This window comes from Carassius auratus, chromosome 29 (genome assembly GCF_003368295.1).
Source record: "Carassius auratus strain Wakin chromosome 29, ASM336829v1, whole genome shotgun sequence".
NCBI classification, from domain to species: Eukaryota; Metazoa; Chordata; class Actinopteri; order Cypriniformes; family Cyprinidae; genus Carassius; species Carassius auratus.
The window spans coordinates 7,193,628-7,212,091 of record NC_039271.1 but is presented as its reverse complement, the minus strand read 5'-3'; the positions used below and the strand labels follow the sequence as shown (position 1 = coordinate 7,212,091).

The 18,464-nt window shown below is 36.9% G+C and overlaps 1 protein-coding gene and 2 long non-coding RNA genes across 4 annotated transcripts; 1 reads left to right on the top strand and 2 right to left on the bottom strand.

Annotated features, from left to right (window-relative positions):
- Window positions 1-542: 542 nt before the first annotated feature.
- Window positions 543-3,906, bottom strand: LOC113047936 (uncharacterized). Its single transcript, XR_003276370.1, has 3 exons — window positions 1,338-3,906; window positions 729-739; window positions 543-599 (listed from the first exon to the last, which is right to left on the bottom strand). It is a non-coding gene; the product is annotated as an uncharacterized LOC113047936 (long non-coding RNA).
- Window positions 3,907-4,150: 244 nt separating this feature from the next.
- Window positions 4,151-7,386, top strand: LOC113048666 (uncharacterized). The gene is made up of 7 exons (XM_026210523.1): window positions 4,151-4,161; window positions 4,355-4,434; window positions 5,337-5,676; window positions 5,766-5,853; window positions 5,941-6,052; window positions 6,139-6,286; window positions 6,393-7,386. The coding sequence occupies exons 1-6, from the start codon at window positions 4,151-4,153 to the stop codon at window positions 6,255-6,257; spliced, it is 750 nt and encodes a 249-aa protein (XP_026066308.1). The 3' UTR covers window positions 6,258-6,286; window positions 6,393-7,386.
- Window positions 7,387-11,745: 4,359 nt separating this feature from the next.
- On the bottom strand, window positions 11,746-13,994 carry LOC113047937 (uncharacterized). 2 transcript variants are annotated; one of them, XR_003276372.1, is made up of 3 exons: window positions 13,677-13,994; window positions 12,958-13,078; window positions 11,746-12,724 (listed from the first exon to the last, which is right to left on the bottom strand). It is a non-coding gene; the product is annotated as an uncharacterized LOC113047937 (long non-coding RNA). The 2 variants fall into 2 exon arrangements; XR_003276371.1 differs by having other exon boundaries at window positions 12,958-13,027.
- Window positions 13,995-18,464: the final 4,470 nt, after the last annotated feature.

Sequence of the window (18,464 nt, the reverse complement as noted above, 5' to 3'; positions counted from 1 at the left end):
CAAGGGTTTTCAAGGGTTTGCAAGGGTTTTCAAGGGTTTGCTTAGGTGACAGATGCAAGTTTGCAAGGTTTACTGATGCATTTACTGATGCGAGTTTGCAAGGGTTTTCAATGCTGCCAGCTTTTGGTGACAACAATGCATCATTTTTTTTAAGAGGATTCAGCGTAACCTCTGTATTTGCACATCTCTGAGCATAAAGACGTTTGGCTATCGTCGCCCTCTTCTTCGGTCGCGGCATGCCGACTCTCTGCCTCTGCCGCCGACTCTCTGCCGCCGATCTGCCTCTGCCGCCGACTCTCTGCCGCCGACTCTCTGGACGATAGCCAAACGCCTCTCTGCCTCTGCCGCCGACTCTCTGCCTCTGCCGCCGACTCTCTGCCGCCGATCTGCCTCTGCCGCCGACTCTCTGCCGCCGACTCTCTGCCGCCGACTCTCTGCCGCCGACTCTCTGCCGCCGACTCTCTGCCGCCGACTCTCTGCCGCCGACTCTCTGCCGCCGACTCTCTGCCGCCGACTCTCTGCCGCCGACTCTCTGCCGCCGACTCTCTGCCGCCGACTCTCTGCCGCAGTCGCCGCCTCTCTGCCGCAGTCACCTCGGTCTTTAGCCAGTGAACCACCATGCATAAAAGAAAAAAGGTATACTTGTCAGCCAGGCTTTGTTGTACATTTAAACACTTTGGCAGGATGTTCTAAATGCATTTTAATAAAGTTCGAAAAGTTTGACTTACCTCAACTCGGTCTTTTCCCAGTGTACCAGCACATGCAAAAAAGAAGAGGGTGATAAGTTATGCATTTTAAGAACTTCACTTCATACATTTAAAAATTACATTAAAATTATAAATTTTACCTCAACTCACACTCTTATCCATTCACCAGCACAAATACAAAGTAGTATTGTTTAGCATATATTCAATTTACACATTTCACTTTCACAAAAAAAAAAAAAAAAAAAAAAAAAACATTTCACAGCTAAATAAACTATCAATTAAGGAGACAATTTTTCAAGAAAATATATTAATATCAACAGGAATGAAAACCGAATAAAAGTTTCTTAATTAAAATATCAATGCAAGATTTGATAATGACCAGCTACATTATTCACATAAGCCCTTGACAAGACACAAGTGCTGATGAATATCTTAAGACTGCCCAGCACACATGGATATGGTCTTAATTTTGTCATGAAAAAAGCAAGCATTTAACTTGTCTCAACTCACAGTCTATTACTAGTGCACCACCACACATAAAAGAAAAAGGTACACTTTTTAGCTATGCTTTGTTATGCATTTAAATGTACTTAAGCAGTATATTCTAAATGTTCAAAAAGTTTGACTTACCTCAACTCCGTCTTTAACCAATGTGCCACCCCAAATGAAAAAAAGGTATACTTGCCAGCCATGCTTTGTTATACAATTAAACACTTACTTCAGCACTGTTCTAAATTGTTTTTAATGGTTACAAAAGTTGCCTTACCTCAGCTTGTAGTCTTTAACCAGTGCATGACCATGCATAAAAGAAAAAAGGTTTACTTGTCAGCCATGCTTTGTTATACATTTACTTCACAGTACATTCCAAATTCTTTTTTAAATGGTTACAAAACATTGCCTTACCTCAACTCACACAACTCAGTCTTTAACCAGTGCACCACCACACATTAAAGAAAAAAAAGGTATACTTGTCAGCCATGCTTTGTTATACAATTAAACACTTACTTCAGCACTATGATCTAAATTGTTTTTAATGGTTACAAAAGTTGCCTTACCTCTGCTCGCAGTCTTTAACCAGTGCACCACCACACATAAAAAAATAAAGTCAGGCATGCTTTGTTATACATTTACTTCACAGTATATTGCAAGTTATTTTTCAATAGTTACAAAAACTTGCCTTACCTCAGCTCACAGTCTTTAACCAGTGCACCACCACACATAAAAGACAAAAGTTATACTTGTCAGCTACACTTTGTGATACATTCAAAAATTTACTTCAGCAGTACATTCTAAATACATCTTAATAAAGTTCGAAAAGTTTAACGGACCTCAACTCTGTCTTTTACCAGTGTATCAGCACATGCAAAATAAGAGAATGATAAGTTAGGCATTTTAAGAACTTAATTTCATAAATTTAAAAAGTAAATTCAATTTTTTTTATTTTACATATACAAGAATTATAAGCGTTACCTCAACTCAAACTCTTATCAATTCACCGGCACAAAGAGAAGAAAAGTATTCTTTAGTATATATATATTCAAATGAAACCCTTCACTTTCACAAAATAAATCAAAATAAGTAGCTAAATACAATTACAGGAATATTTTTACTAATTCACTAGAGACAAATTTCAAGTAAATATAATGGAGAGTGGTAACAATGAACTAATTGGTTCGTATAAAGTTATTGATTCCTATCACTACTTTACCTAAGGAAACCAATTCCTAACATTAACCATAAAATTACCCTCAAATAAGCTGCACAATCACATTACATATCAAACAATACACTAGCATTAGTAGAAGTTATCATCAAATTAGTGTAAAAGAGTTCAAACAAGCTACCATTTTAATCACATGGTTACTACAAACAATGGTGAACATGAGCTACATAATTTCAATTTGATACAAAACATGTTAATGCTATGAGAGTACTTTATCAAACCCCATTTACTCCAGAATAAAATAAATAAATAAATAAATAAATAAATATATAAACAATTGCAAAACCATGACCAACTCTGAACAAACTTACCTGCTGTAGAAACACAGAAGAATGAGCACCGCCCAGTTTCACCCCTCTATATAGACCAATAATCCTCAAATTTACCTTCCAGAGTTTACCTTCAATCCTACAATCAAACAATCCTACTTGTAATTTTCTAATGATCCTCAAGACATTGATTAGCAAACTCAGGGCTGAGCTAAATTCTGCGGGAAAGTGGATCTTGCAAGCCAGATTTGAGGATCACTGACATATATTTTAATATTATTATATATGAAAATTTAACATGTGAAAATCAATTCAGTAACATAATGTTAAGTGTTACCCTCTTATGTTAAAAAACTTCAATGTTAAATAGTCACATTAATCACTTTTTGAAATTACTACATACTATATTGGCTAAGCATGCCTGCCTATTAAGCATAACTGTCTATTTACAATTTTCAAAAATATTTTTTATTGTAGCACAGAAATCAATAGTTGTACATCAAAACTGCAAATTTCATAAAAAAATATATATATATGTATTTTGCCAGTAAACATATGAAGATGGCTTTTATGATTTTATGCTGTTGACAAATATGTATTGTTATATATACAATTTATTCTTGTTGCAATTAAAAATATGCTATTCGAGGCTTGTCACAATTATTTTTTGTTCAAAAAATATCTTGCATCATATCCTTACAATCATTTAACTGCTCACAATCAACATGTAGTGTCTGCAAACTCAAAACATAAATATGAAACATATTAAATAAAAACTTTCATTTAAATCACACAAAACGGTACATGAAAAAAAACATGAAGCCAGGGGGACACATGTTTGAGATTTAGGACACTTGATTGAGCTGGCTGCTTCTAATTTGTTTGCCACGATTGCCTATCAGAATGGCGCATTTATATGCAATTCTAACTAAAACCCGGTGACCATAATTATAGCATGAAAGCAGAGAACCTCACCCATTGTCTTTTTTTATACTTTCTTTTTCACTGAAACGGCCCACTGGGACAGCCAGATGACAATGTCGATTCTCTTTCATTAATTTATGTTCTTTATTCGCGTTTGATTTCACGAGTGTACATGAAATCACGTGTCAGTCATTCTACAAACAACAAATGTGGTGTCACGATCTCATTGAATCGTCCAGTGTACAATCACAGAATGATAAGGCCGAAAATCGGCACAACTCTATTCATGTCTGGGGTGTATGTATATATATATATATATATATATATATATATATATATATATATATATATATATATATATAAAATTGTTGACATCTGTCTCAATTTTATTTATCCCGTGATTCAGTAGTTAGATTTTACCATATGATGCTATAACTTCAGTCTTTGTTTTGTTTGCTTCATTTCAATTAAGGTCATTGCGAAGGACCAGTTAAGAGAATCAGGTGACTCAAATAACAAACTTCGAAATGTGTTACTGGTAGACACAAAACATTTGGTGAAATCAGTTGAAAGTAGGCAATGTTTCTTTTTTTATGAACTGTTGAAATTCTCTTCTTATCACACTCATTAGAAAGTAAATTTTACTTCTCAGCAGAAATTGAACTGCTTCTGATTGAAGCAGTTCAGAGGCTTTCCCTAATCAAACATAATTATATGTTATGGAGAATCAGGTGTTTCCGATGGGGACAAATAGAGAATGTGCAGTCCTGGGTGGCCTTCAGAACAGGATTGAATAGTGATGTCCTGACCAGTGAAAACTTTTATGTTCTTAAATTGTTCTCCTAACTTTTCATTAAACTCTCATTCACTTTATATCTGTGAAAATGCAACATTGTGTATATATTTAAACCCATGTCTAAAATGTCTGATCTGAAAAGCCACCTAAAAAAATTAAATAATTCTAAATATGTATATTAACTTCACATTAAGCTCACTCTTTCCCATGCTGTGGCCTATCTTGTAGCAGTTTAAAGTGCAACCATGTGTATTTCTTCCCTCCCAGAAAAATGTCATGTCTAAGCATTTATATGAAATGTACAGAGAAATCAAATTTGAAAGCCATTAAAGCAATGAACACTTTTTGAATTTTAAAGTCTAAATGCCAACATACCTCAAAACAACAAATTTCACCAGTATGTATTTATTTGAAGTTTCTACAGTAATCTGCCATCTAATTATATTAGAATCATTAAGTTAATTACCTTCTTCTCACCACAACCAATGATCCTAACAAGAATCAGCTGAATCAAATGAATTGAAGCTTTAAGTGTAAGCCACAACCGGCACATCTACTATAGCTTTTGGACAAACAGCTTGTTGGATAAGAATAGGTATCTTTCTCCGTGTCATGTCAGTCTCTGCAATTAGTTATAAATATAACCTAAACTAATTTGTGTTTCTTAATACTTGATTGTAGTAGTCAGTGACTTACTCTTTTCATCTCTTAATCTAGCTTATATTTATTTAAACATTAAGCTGAGGAAGTCTTCTGCAAAAATACTGATTTGATTTGGTTGCCACTTATTTTATGTTCTGTTAATTTCAACCTTTTATTTTGCTGTCTGGAAGAAGCTGTCCCTCTTCTGCTGACTGGAAGAAGCTGCCCCTCTTCTGCTGACTGGAAGAAGCTGTCCCTCTTCTGCTGACTGGAAGAAGCTGTCCCTCTTCTGCTGACTGGAAGAAGCTGTCCCTCTTCTGCTGACTGGAAGAAGCTGTCCCTCTTCTGCTGTCTGGAAGAAGCTGTCCCTCTTCTGCTGTCTGGAAGAAGCTGTCCCTCTTCTGCTGTCTGGAAGAAGCTGTCCCTCTTCTGCTGTCTGGAAGAAGCTGTCCCTCTTCTGCTGTCTGGAAGAAGCTGTCCCTCTTCTGCTGTCTGGAAGAAGCTGTCCCTCTTCTGCTGTCTGGAAGAAGCTGTCCCTCTTCTGCTGTCTGGAAGAAGCTGTCCCTCTTCTGCTGTCTGGAAGAAGCTGTCCCTCTTCTGCTGTCTGGAAAACCGGTACAACATCCTCAAACAACGAAAGAGTGCTATTTAGCAAGATTTATTTTAGTAATTATTTTTTTCTCCCTCTCTTCTACACTATCAAGCAGGCCACATTTTTGCTGTCTGGAAGAAGCTGTTCCCATTTTTTGCTGTCTGGAAGAAGCTGTCCCTGTTGTGCTGTCTGGAAAACTGGTACTACATCCACAAACAACCAAAGAGTGCTATTTAGCAAGATTTATTTTACTAATTCTTTCCCCTTTCTTATACACTGTCAAGCAGGCCACATTTCTGCTGTCTGGAAGAAGCAGTCCTCCTTGCTGTCTGGAAGAAGCTGTCCCTCTTCTGCTGTCTGGAAGAAGCTCTCCCCTTTTTTTTCCAGTCTGGAAAACTGGTACTACATCCACAAATAAAGACTGCTATATTTAGCAAGGTTTCTTTTAGTAATTCTCTTTCTCCTCTCTTCTACCCAATGTAAAGCAGCCCCTTTAGAGTTGTCAGGGCAAAGCAGGCCACATTTTTGCTTTCTGGAAAGCCTTTCTCCCCCCTCTTCTACACCACAACCCCAGAAGAAAGATTGCATCCTTTGCAGACCCTGATGTTCTAAAATTCCTTGGGTTTACTGAAGGTAAGTGTTAACTTTTAAACTTGTTTACTAGATACCCAAAACACTTAATATTCTTAGCCTTTCATGGGTTTTGCTTTCTAAGTCTAAACTTATCTCTTGCTCTTAGATGGACGACGGACCAAAAAAAACACTGCCCCCCAACAGTTTGAAGGACCATGGTGGGGTAAGGGTTATGTGAGCTAAGACGCTGTCTGGGATGGAAGGTTTGATTACAGAGATTTGGGTGACGTTTTTATGTATTGTTGGCTACAGGTGGAAGAGCAAGCAGGGAGTCGATGACCATATCAGTGGTGGCGTTGTGTGGGACTTCAATGATAGATCTAATGAGGTGGTTTTCAACATGAACGGTGCTGACTCCAGTTTGTTTTAATGGTGTACCATAGGTGTAGTGGGTTATGCATTGGGACTTGTAAAATGTTTTGCATTTCGTGCAGAGAACTTTTGACGTAGATAGTGGCATGTCTGGGATGTTGTGTTTTTGTGGGCAAATGTGCAAAATGTCTATACTTGTGCCAACTATGTCTGCAGTGAGGTTCTGGAAAGTGGTGTGATCTACTAGAGAGGTTTCTTCAGTACATTCAATAGGGGTTATTTCAGAGTCTTTGGTGGTGGAAATGAAAGTGTCATCTTGAAAATGGCGAACAGAAACATTTGAAAATCTATACCAGTCACCTAAAGTAGTGTTGACATCGTCATGTTCCCACACGGTCAAGTCAATCGATGCAGTTTGGTCTGCAACGGTGTATGTGGCATTGAGCAGAGAGGTTCTGTCCCGAACAAAGTTGTGCCCTTGACTCTTTTGTAGTACTACCTTTTGCCCTGACATTAACCTGCATTTAATGGTGTTCATTTCAGATTCATTCAATAGGCATGCATTTGAACTTTGTGCTTACTTTCTGGTATGAAGTGGTAATTTTCAGTATTTCAGTTACTGGCAGGTCTGTTTCTTTGGATGAAATGTGTGGATTATACGTATAGTCAAGGTGGCTTAAGCAGGACATGGTTGACTTATGGGTGAAGAAAACATGTGCCCCTTCAGAAAGTAGTGATGGCTGTAAGTAAACATCATGCAGATGGACTAGAGTTCTGTTTTAAGAAAAGTTTGTAGTTTAAAAGTGACACAAAGGGATGGGTTCATTCATTTGAATAAAGTCTTACCGATCATTGTTGACTGCTTCAAACCGACTATGCAATTCAGGTTTGAACACCATAAGTCTTTGAACCTTATGTTTCTGCTGCACTTCAGCCTCGAAGTATGGTCATTTAGACCCTTGTTTTAGTTTACTTATGTTGTGAATGTAGCCAACCACTGTCAGAGGGGCAGTGTTTTTTGGTCCACAGCCAAATTGAGTCAAGGGTGTCTGGATAAACTGTCTAGAATATTAAATGTATAGTGTCAACCTTAATGAATTGAGGAATGTAGTACCAGTTTTCCAGAGAGCAAGATGTGGCCTGCTTGATGGTGTAGGACCTTGTAAAAACCTTGCTAAATATAGTACCCTTTGGTTGTTTGTGGATGTAGTGCCTGCTTTGTCCTCAGACAGCAAAAAAGGGACAGCTTCTTCCAGAGAGCAAAAATGTGGCCTGCTTGACCGTGTATTTGTTTTTTTTTTATTTGTTTTTTTTAAACTATGCATACAAGAACATGTGCACGCACACCTACGTATATGTACGTAGAGCATGCCCACAAACACTGATACACAGACCTACGTATACGTACGTAGAACATGGCCCCATACACTGATGCATACACCCCTACGTATACGTACGTAGAGCAGGCCCACATACAGTCCTACGTATACGTACGTACAACATGCATGCCCACATACACCAGCAACAAACATGCACATGTTCTTGTATGCATCAAATGTGTGTGGTGTGGGTTTTTTTTTTTTTTGTGTTTACAGAAGTTATCCATTTCAATTGCCTAAATGTCTCACTTCATGATGTGTATCCAACCTGCTTATGCTTCTGGTGTTTCTACATTATCACATGATGAATAAAATGTAAAACCTCTAATTGCACGTTTTGGGTTTTCATTTTCACTCAACTGGACTATTTGGTCCTGTTAAATGTTTTAACCTTGGTTCACATTTAATCTTTAAGAAGGGTATACTTTAAATTTTGATACTCACTCTGAGTGGCTTAACATAGGGCAAGTTGCTGAGGAAACCGATCTAAATCTGATCCAAAAACAATGCCTGTACATCCTAGGTTAATTATCCTTTCAAAAAGTGTTGTAAAGTTGCATTAGTTAAGTTCCTTTTTATTCATTAACTAAACTTTTGATTTGTTGGTTTCATGCTAACCATATTCCAAACAGTTATGGTGAACTAGCCAGTTGTCACATTCATTCAGCTTGTGTTTTTCAACATCTGAACCAATCTGTTGAGGGTCCATTTCTTACTCGAGTCACTTTTATTGTCCTATCACCACAGCACATGTGGCTTGGTGAGGGAAATTCTTGGGAGCTTGCTCCAGAAATTGCAGAAACGTTTAGCATATAACCAACAGACTTCAAAAGGTGAAAGCGTGCACATGATGAATAAAATGTAAAACCTCACTTTCCATGTCTTGAATCTTCATTTTCACTCAACTTGATTATTTCAACTTGATTAACTTTGGTTCACCTTTAATCTTTAAGGAGGCTATGCTTTTCATTTTGAATGACACTGATAGGTGTCCTCAGCAAATTGCCTGTTATGTTAAGCCACTGATAGAACACATCTGATCCAAAAACAATGCCTGTACATCCTAGGTGAATTCTCTCCCTTAGAGTTTAGCTGCAACCCTATAATCAAACATCTACTTGCCATTTTCTAATGATCCTGAAGACATTGATTTGCAAACTCGGGGCAGAGTTAAACTCTGCAGGGAAGTGGATATTGCAAGCCAGATTTGAGAATCATTGATATACATTTTAATACTTATGAAAGTTTAACACCAATCTATATACTGTTACCATATATATATATATATATATATATATATATCTTTTTTTTAAACTAATGTTAAATCACTTCTCAATTACCACACACTATTAGCTAAGCATAATGGTCTTTTCACAATTTTAAAATTGTCATTCAGAAATGTATTTGTACATTGACTATAAATTTCATATAACATTTGATGCATTTCAGTAGTAACCTATGAAGATGGCTTTTATGATTTTATGCTGCTGACAAATGTATTTTTATATATACAATTTAATCTTGTATTGAAAAATATTCCATTCAAGGCTTGCCATAATTATTTTTGGCTAAAAAAATATTCTCATGTCACTACAATTGTTTAACCGCTCCCAGTCAACATGTAGTGTCTCCAAACTCACATCATAAATATCAAACACATTAAATTAAAAACTTTAATTTAAATCACAAAAAAACGTACATAAAAATGAAGCCAGGGGAACATGTTTGATATTTACGACTTTTGATTGAGCTGCCTCCTAATTTATTTGCCACAATATCCAATCAGAATTGCACATTTTATATGCAACTCTAACTAAAACCCGGTGACCATAATCATGGCATGAAAGCAGAGAGCCTCACCCATTGTCTTTTTATATACTTTTTCACTAGGACAGCCAGAAGACAATGTTGATTCTCTTTCATTTATGTTCTCTAGTTATTAGGGGCCAAGTCCAGAGGGCTGTAGCCCCTATTGTATCTGTACATTTTCTTTATTAGGAGCCAAGCCCAGAGGGCTGTAGCCCCTATTGTATCTGTACGTTTTATTATTATTATTATTATTATTATTATTATTATTATTATTCTTGGCCAATGGGGGTCTATGGCAGCCCTATGAAGGGAACATGGGAAAATGATGAAATTTGGCACACTTGTAGAGATGACCATTATTAGTGATCTGACCAACTTTGGGGTCTCTAGGACCAACTCTACAGCGCCACCACCAGTTCAAAAATTCAACATTCAAACGTTAATAACTCTTGAACCACTAATTCTATGAAAATAAAACTTAGTACATCTATTTTGTCTCTTCATGGAGATTCCATTCCACACCTTACATTAAGACTTTTTATCAGATGAACTTCAGACCGGGCCTGACAGAAATGACTGAACAGATTTTTGATAATCACTCCCGTTCCAGACATGTACAGCTCTGAACTTGACCGTGCCTGTGCTTGTTGATTTATGCTAGTTAGCTTAGCATGCTAATTAGCTAAAATGCTAACACGTTTCTATTGACTCTAATGGGTCTCCTGAGGTATCTGGTTAACTTTGAGCAACGTTAGCGTTTTTTAGCGTAGCATGCTAATCTGGCTAAAATGCTGCTTCGGGCTTTTGAGAGTTAATTCTCACACCTTAACCTCTCTTCTGTGCCATGCAAACAGTGTGTCAACTAATGTGGCGCACTTAGCTAAGGCACTGGTCCCGAACCCGAGAGGTCGTGGGATCGCATCCGGGGTGGGAAATGTCGATCCGATGGAAGTTCCGTTTTGGCCGTTTTGCTTCGTCCCGCTCGTTGCTCTGGCTACAGCCCTTCAGGGCTTGGCCCCGGTATCGCTGCTTGCAGCTATATTTTCAATAATAACTTAAGGAGCGCTAAAAGAGTTTATACTCTACAGCCTAAATGCATATGTATGAAGTATGAATCCAAATTGTATATCATCATCCGCTATGTTGATCATGTGACCTACAAAGTTAAAACAAGCACAAAAACGTAAAAGACATAAGTGACAGGTTTACTTATTGTATTTGTAATTGATAATGAAGAATATGTTGCAGAAACTGCTGCCTTTTTATTTTGTGATTGTAGTATAGCCAATACTGTTGATTTAATTTTTTTATATTTTTAACTCCACTAATGTGTTCAAGTGTTATCCTTAAAGCATTTTTTTATTAGAAAACCCAAAATCGTTATCTCTTGAATATTTTTTTTAAATAATTTTACGTGAAAAACGTTTTTCTTTTATAGTATATCATACTATGATGAACACATTTTTATTTACTGTTTTATCGCATTATTATTGTTTATTGTCAGATACAACCTCTTACCATGATCTTTTATGTAATAATTTTAATCAAATATAATCAAATAATTAGAATTTGGCAATAATAATAAAAAGTGGGTCAGGTGCACAAACACCTCACAGCGACTGCAATATCTGCACAAATGGTACTTCGATCAGCTGCTCGAAGATCTCACCTTTGGAGAAGACTGTTGATTTGACACTCTAAAAATGTAAGTATTACTGCTCGAAAATTAACATTACCCCATAATGAATTGCATCTTTTGCCCACCCCAACACTTACCATGCAATAATAACGATAAATGCCAACCAATAATTATATATATTTTTTTCTTAAAATGACATTTTAGTAAAAAAAGCCAAATGTATTTTCTTTTGTGACACAGCTATACATGAATATATACTAGTTAAATAAATGCAGTCGATGTGAATACATCCATTTTCAGTCAAGCAATTAATACATGAATGGATAAAATATTTATATTTTATTTACTGAGAACAAAAAAACATGTCTAAATGATTAAAATAATGTATAAAAGTTATCATCACAATAAATGCATACATGCACAAGTCAACAACACATGATACAAAGCTTCATTCAAACTTATTGTTCTAACAATCAAGTATTTAGAGATGGTGAACCCAACATCCTACTGCGATCTGAACACAGCTGATACAGTTCTGCCGCTGCACTTCACAATCTCACTCTTCTCAACAGGGATGTCGTTGAGCAACAGGATGAGGAAGACCATGATGACGGCTCTCTGAAACACACAACCTTGAAGCGAGAGAAGAAGAACACGTGCAGGACAATCTGACCGCTGTGTCTGCTCCAAACTTTCATGTGCCTGCACTCCATTGGCATTGATTTATTACTTTTGTAGTGGGCTAAACCACTGAAGTGGTTCGAATTTATAAATAAATTATACATTTATCCAAAGTGACTTACAGTGCATTCAGACTAACAGTTTTTACCTAACATGTGTTCCCTGGTATTCGAACCCAAAACCTTGCACAGCTAACGCAATGCTCTACCACTTGAGGCACAGGAACACCAGTATGTCCTTGAGCAAGGCTCCAGGTTAATCAGGGGATTGAAGGCCCCTGTAATAAGAGCACTGTCAATCACTTCAGATAAAAGCTCCATCACATTTTTGATGATGCTTTTGAAGCTTCTGAAAGTCGGCCTTCATTGTTTAAACATTAACCAGCTGAACAAACATTACCAAAATCACATCCTCAGTGTCTTGTGGTCTTTCTCTAGATGCTCTCAGTGGCTCTGGGGTCACTGAGGATGAAGACACCACAGCAGCATCTGGTCCTAATGAGACGGTAAGAGCTGGAGTGATAAAGCGTCTCATTTGTGACTCTCGATCATTTCCAGGATGATGCTGTGGTCTTCTCCATCCTCAGTGCACACACCAGTCTACAGACATTTTCATGTCCTACAAAAATACACATACACAATACAAAAAGTCATTACATTATTCTTTTGTTTCAGGTTTCCCCTCTTTTTCATCTTTCCTTGCAGGTCCTGCTCCACCACAAAAGATCTGCAGCAAATGCACAGAAATCAAGAATAAGAAAGGAGGTGTAATAGTTGTTTAAAATTACATTTATTAAAATAAAATACAACTTAAGACTTAAAATGTTTCATTTATTTTTGTAGTGTACTTACACAAATCCTTTGATGGCAGCATTCCTTCATCAGTTACTCTACAGCAGATAAACACGTGTCTCATCTGTCCCTGTAACATCCAGACAAGAGCCCGTCTCCTCTGTCATATATCTGTGATATACTGCATTTACATGTTGAACTAATAACTGATGCAACTCACTTTTTATCCAACAAAAATGTTCCTTAAATTATCAATATTGCAAATGGACAAATAAAATACATATGTTTAGTTACTGTATGTAGATTTGTTTGTTTACATGACTCACATTCATCTATAGCAGTGTTGACAAAAGTGAATTCTACACAATATCACACACAGATATCACTCAGACACCTGTTTCATGTCTGTTAGATGTGCTCATCTACAATACTTATCAAACAGTCAGATCATAAATAGACATTTTAGTAATAGTCTTCAAGAAGTATATATAGTTTATGTAAATCTACTATTGAGTCGTGTACTTAATGGAGCTTCACTGTTAGTTATGCATTATAAAACATGTTTACAGCTAAATCACAAATATGCTATATTATGTAGGTCACAGACAGATTGAGCCTGTGATACCTGGGGATGGCGTCTTTAGACCTTTTGCTTATATGTTGCTTACTTTACGCCTTAGTTTTAATAAATTATTAACTCCAAAAACAATACCACTGTATGAAAATGACTTATACACTTCAACTGAAATAATTACTTCGGAAAAAAAATATATTCTCACCGTTGTCTCTCACAGCAAGCTGTCATATTCGTCTTCCTTCCAGTTTAACGGCGGTTGGCATCCAGCTTATTGGTGCATTACCGCCCTCTTCTGTTCCGGAGTGTGGGTCACGTAATACGTTTTCCTACTAAAACGTACACTCTCACATTGTTCCCTAACATTAATATCTACACACACATCATGAATCAAATCCTGCCTAAAATCCCTGCCTCCCTTAAAACGTAACCAATATTCTACTCTGTGCCGCCATATTGCCAACAATTTATCGTTTTGAGGTCTCGCGCGGTTCTGTGTGATTTGGACAACTTCAAGTTACGCCTTCTACTTCAAGTTACGCCTCCTACTTCAAGTTACGCCCCCGTCTTGCAGTCTGCAGACATACACATTTGTGGATAGCAGCGGTAAGGAGGCCAAGCTTACCTTCGATAACACTCCACCACACATGATGGTGTTCGAAGCATTTTCACAAAGGTAAGTTACAATAACTCTCTGTAAATGTTAACTAGCATGACATGGCTAGAAAATGAACTTAAGTTACCTGTGTATTAAATCGTAACGTTAATCAGTTTTAAATGTTGTACATCTAGGCTACATTGCAATTTATTTGGTGACTGTGTTTGCAGTCAAACCTGCATATGAAATGTTGGAGTGTGATCCTGCTTTGATTACAGGAATAAATTAGTTTAAAATATATTAAAATAGAGAAGTCATTTTATATTGTCATAATATTTCACAATATTACTGTTTTTATTATTATTAATTTGTTTATCAAATAAATGCAGCCTTGGTGAGCAGAAGATGCTTCTTTTAAAAACATTTAAAAATCGTTAAAAATCCCAAACTTTTGAACGGTAGTGTATGTTGCCCCCTGTGTATAGATAATCTGGAATCCTTAGGAATAGAGGTTGTGATATGACACGATTTCTTTATATTGTTACTGTCAGACACTACACCTGCACCGGGGATGGAAGATCCTGAGAATCCACTCCCATCGCCGGACACGGTACACACCGGTCATGAGACTGAGCTGAAGACTTTGCTGGATAATAATTGTGGTTGTGTGCTGTGCTTTGACCAATGTGTCCAAGTATTGTTGTGAACGTGTCATGTTAGAATTATACACCATGCTCACATCTAATATGTAAAATGTTTTGTTTTTTTTTCTAAAAAAAGATTTTGTAATGTCTCTTCTCACATGTAATGTTTTTTTAGCCATGTCTGTAAATAAAATACACAAAGATTGAATGTAATTCTGCCTCCTTTATCTTTATTAAGGAAGAATTGTGCAAAATCAGTGTTCTTTGGTTGCAAACACAAATACATAACTTAAATAGTAGTAACAACCAACTTAATTTCAGTTTCTTTACATATTTGTAAATACAATTAGATGAATACATTTACATTTATAAAGTTTTTGAAAAAAAATGATGAGAAACTGAAAATGTATGAGACAGTTCTGATTATCGCAAGCAAACATGTCATCAAGCTCTTCAGGCTGTCTGCAAAAGCACCACAACACAGCCTTTTCACATGCCCTTCTTTTGGGCTGGAGGGTGTTACCTTGACCAGACGGTCTGCTCGTAAGGATCGAGTCCTTCGATTCTCTTTATTTTCTCGTCATATCTCATCTTTGCATTAGGATTTAGTTTGTTGATTTTTGTTTTCTTTAGCCCGCTGCATTTTGTAGCATTATATTCAGTTTTCACGCTAATTTGTCATTATTTTCATGCCAGAACACTAGCCTGCTATGCCAGACGATGGCCAAACATACCCATAATTCTTTGCATTCGGATGACGTTGCCGCCCAGTTGGTCACATGTGTTAGCGATCTCTTAAGCATTAACGATTAGAATAACAAGTTAAGCAGGCTAATTCAACGTTACTGGCTATCAAGTCACTGCTATCTTAGTCTCTGTTACTAATGTTACAAATTTTATCGGACTTGATAGCCATTAATGTTGAATTAGCCTGCTTAACTTGTTATGCTAATTATTCATATGATCAGCTATCGCATTCTCATCCCGGAACTCCTTGGCGTCAACTGGGAAATACACATAAATACATACACCCAGACGGAGGTACCGTGACCTAAGCCTAGAACGCCCTCTGCTGACGTTTTATCGTAGGCTACACAGACATGCTTTTCCAAAATGTGAAACACTTCAATAATTAATGAACCAGTCTGCACACTACTACAGGCTATCTTAAAATCAGAATCAGAAATACTTTGATCTTTATTGATATTGATAACCCGGGGGAAAATTCTTGTGTCACAGTTGATGTGCACATCAAGACATTTAAAGGAATATAAATAATAATAGAAGTTGGTAAATAAACTAGTAGCCTATATACATGTAAAAAGTATAAAAATATGCTATAAAATATTAAGAAGAATTATAAAGGACTATGGAAATACAGCCTACAAGATTTATATTACTGTATTAACAGAATTGAATTGATTGTGATGAACAGTACTAGTAAATTAATAGAAACAGAACTGCAGCAAATTCGATTACACTGAATATTAAAACAGATAATATTGCACAGAATGTGAAGTATTACATTTCACTACAGTACAGGGTCCAGTTTAATAACAAAGGGTCCATGTGTCAGACACTTCACTATCTTGAGGCCACGAGTTAGCTTATCTTGAGGCCACGACTTAGCTTATCTTGTGGCCACGAGTTAGCTTATCTTGAGGCCACGACTTAGCTTATCTTGAGGCCACGACTTAGCTTATCTTGTGGCCACGAGTTAGCTTATCTTGAGGCCACGACTTAGCTTATCTTGAGGCCACGACTTAGCTTATCTTGAGGCCACGACTTAGCTTATCTTGAGGCCACGAGTTAGCTTATCTTGAGGCCACGACTTAGCTTATCTTGAGGCCACGACTTAGCTTATCTTGAGGCCACGACTTAGCTTATCTTGAGGCCACGACTTAGCTTATCTTGAGGCCACGACTTAGCTTATCTTGAGGCCACGAGTTAGCTTATCTTGAGACCACGACTTAGCTTATCTTGAGGCCACGAGTTAGCTTATCTTGAGGCCACGAGTTAGCTTATCTTGAGGCCACGAGTTAGCTTATCTTGAGGCCACGACTTAGTTTATCTTGAGGCCACGACTTAGCTTATCTTGAGGCCACGACTTAGCTTATCTTGAGGCCACGAGTTAGCTTATCTTGAGGCCACGAGTTAGCTTATCTTGAGGCCACGACTTAGCTTATCTTGAGGCCACGAGTTAGCTTATCTTGAGGCCACGACTTAGCTTATCTTGAGGCCACGAGTTAGCTTATCTTGAGGCCACGAGTTAGCTTATCTTGAGGCCACGAGTTAGCTTATCTTGAGGCCACGAGTTAGTATCTTGAGGCCACGAGTTAGTATCTTGAGGCCACGAGTTAGTTTTTTTTTTTTTTTTTTGACAAAGTGGTTCCAGAAGGGCTCCGTAGAAATATGACTTCTTAATTTACTTTTTTAGGCCACTATTAGTTTATTGATGGAAAAGTTCATGTCAGGCCCCTTCGTCTTTAAGGAAAATAATATTATATGGTTTTAAAAACACAAATATGCACATATAAGTGAGTTGTTGGGTATATTTGGATTGCATCACACATTTTGTATTAACTACCAAAAAGTTTAATGGGTAGCTTAAAATGCACCCACTGAAAATTTATCTTTAATGCCTGCATTAATGGTGTCCCGTTAAGCATTGTGGATAATATGTGATACTTTTATCTGGATTTCATATGCCAATTATTTTATAAGGCCCTCCTCAAAGGAGCCATTCACATCCAGGGTCCATTTCCAAGATAGCTCAGTATTCAATTCATACTACAGTCAAAAGCTAATGACCTTCGCTATTACATAACCAAGACTGCAACAATTTTTTTCTTGGCTTGTGTTAGCTAATTTTAGTTAGCTAAAGTTAGTAAGTAGACTAATGCCTTTTTCTTTTCAGTCATGAAGCCGATCTATAGGCAAACTCAGAGGACTAATTTGCTATTGATTCCCTTGAGAATTTCTTACCGATTTTTGAAATGATGGTTTTCATTTTATTATTGTTTATGATTTCGAATGCATGTAAAAACTGATGTCAGATGTTTGTACACAGCAGATGCTTTCCAGATGAAGCAATCTTTAACATCTTGCAGATTTCTGTGTGCTATCTGGGTAATCCAGGCAGGTTATGGAATTAAAATCTCTTCAACGTTAACCACAGACATTATTTCTTCTTGTAAATCATAAACCATGTTATGTGAAACATAAACTCAGTGTATCACAGGTCTACTTATTTAATGAACTTATTTAAATACTTGTTTCTCAATAAGGCAATGCTTAAAATAATACAGTGCCACGGTAGTTATCATTTGGAGCTGGTTTTGCTGGTGATCCAGCCACCATGTTCCAGAAACTCTTTTAACCAACATATACTGGTATTATAAGCAGGTAGCTAGTTAGCTGCTCGCAGCTAGTAACCAGCTATTATGTTCCAATCAGCTTAAAATCACCAAATAAATATTTTAAATATTGAATTACAAAAAAAGCAAATTTGTGCTCCTTTTTCATGTGAAATTCCTCCTAGTGAGGGAAAAAATTACGAATCCTATTATGGCAACGTCTTAGTTATGAATAGCCTACGCCATGGAGACGATGCCATCCAATAGTGAAAAATATTATTATTGTGATGCTGACGTTGCGTCTTTACTTTCCAATGGCTCGTCCGTCCTAGCTTTTGAAAATTAGTCACTAAACCTTTCCCATAGTAGTTTTCGTAAAATCAGGAAATGCAGCG

Bases quoted from the DNA above. Each gene is read 5' to 3' on its own strand.
- LOC113048666 (XM_026210523.1), top strand. The intron at 4,435-5,336 runs GTGAAAACTTTT...GCTGACTGGAAG, and splicing joins GAATAGTGATGTCCTGACCA to AAGCTGTCCCTCTTCTGCTG. The intron at 5,677-5,765 runs GTACAACATCCT...TACACTATCAAG, and splicing joins TTCTGCTGTCTGGAAAACCG to CAGGCCACATTTTTGCTGTC.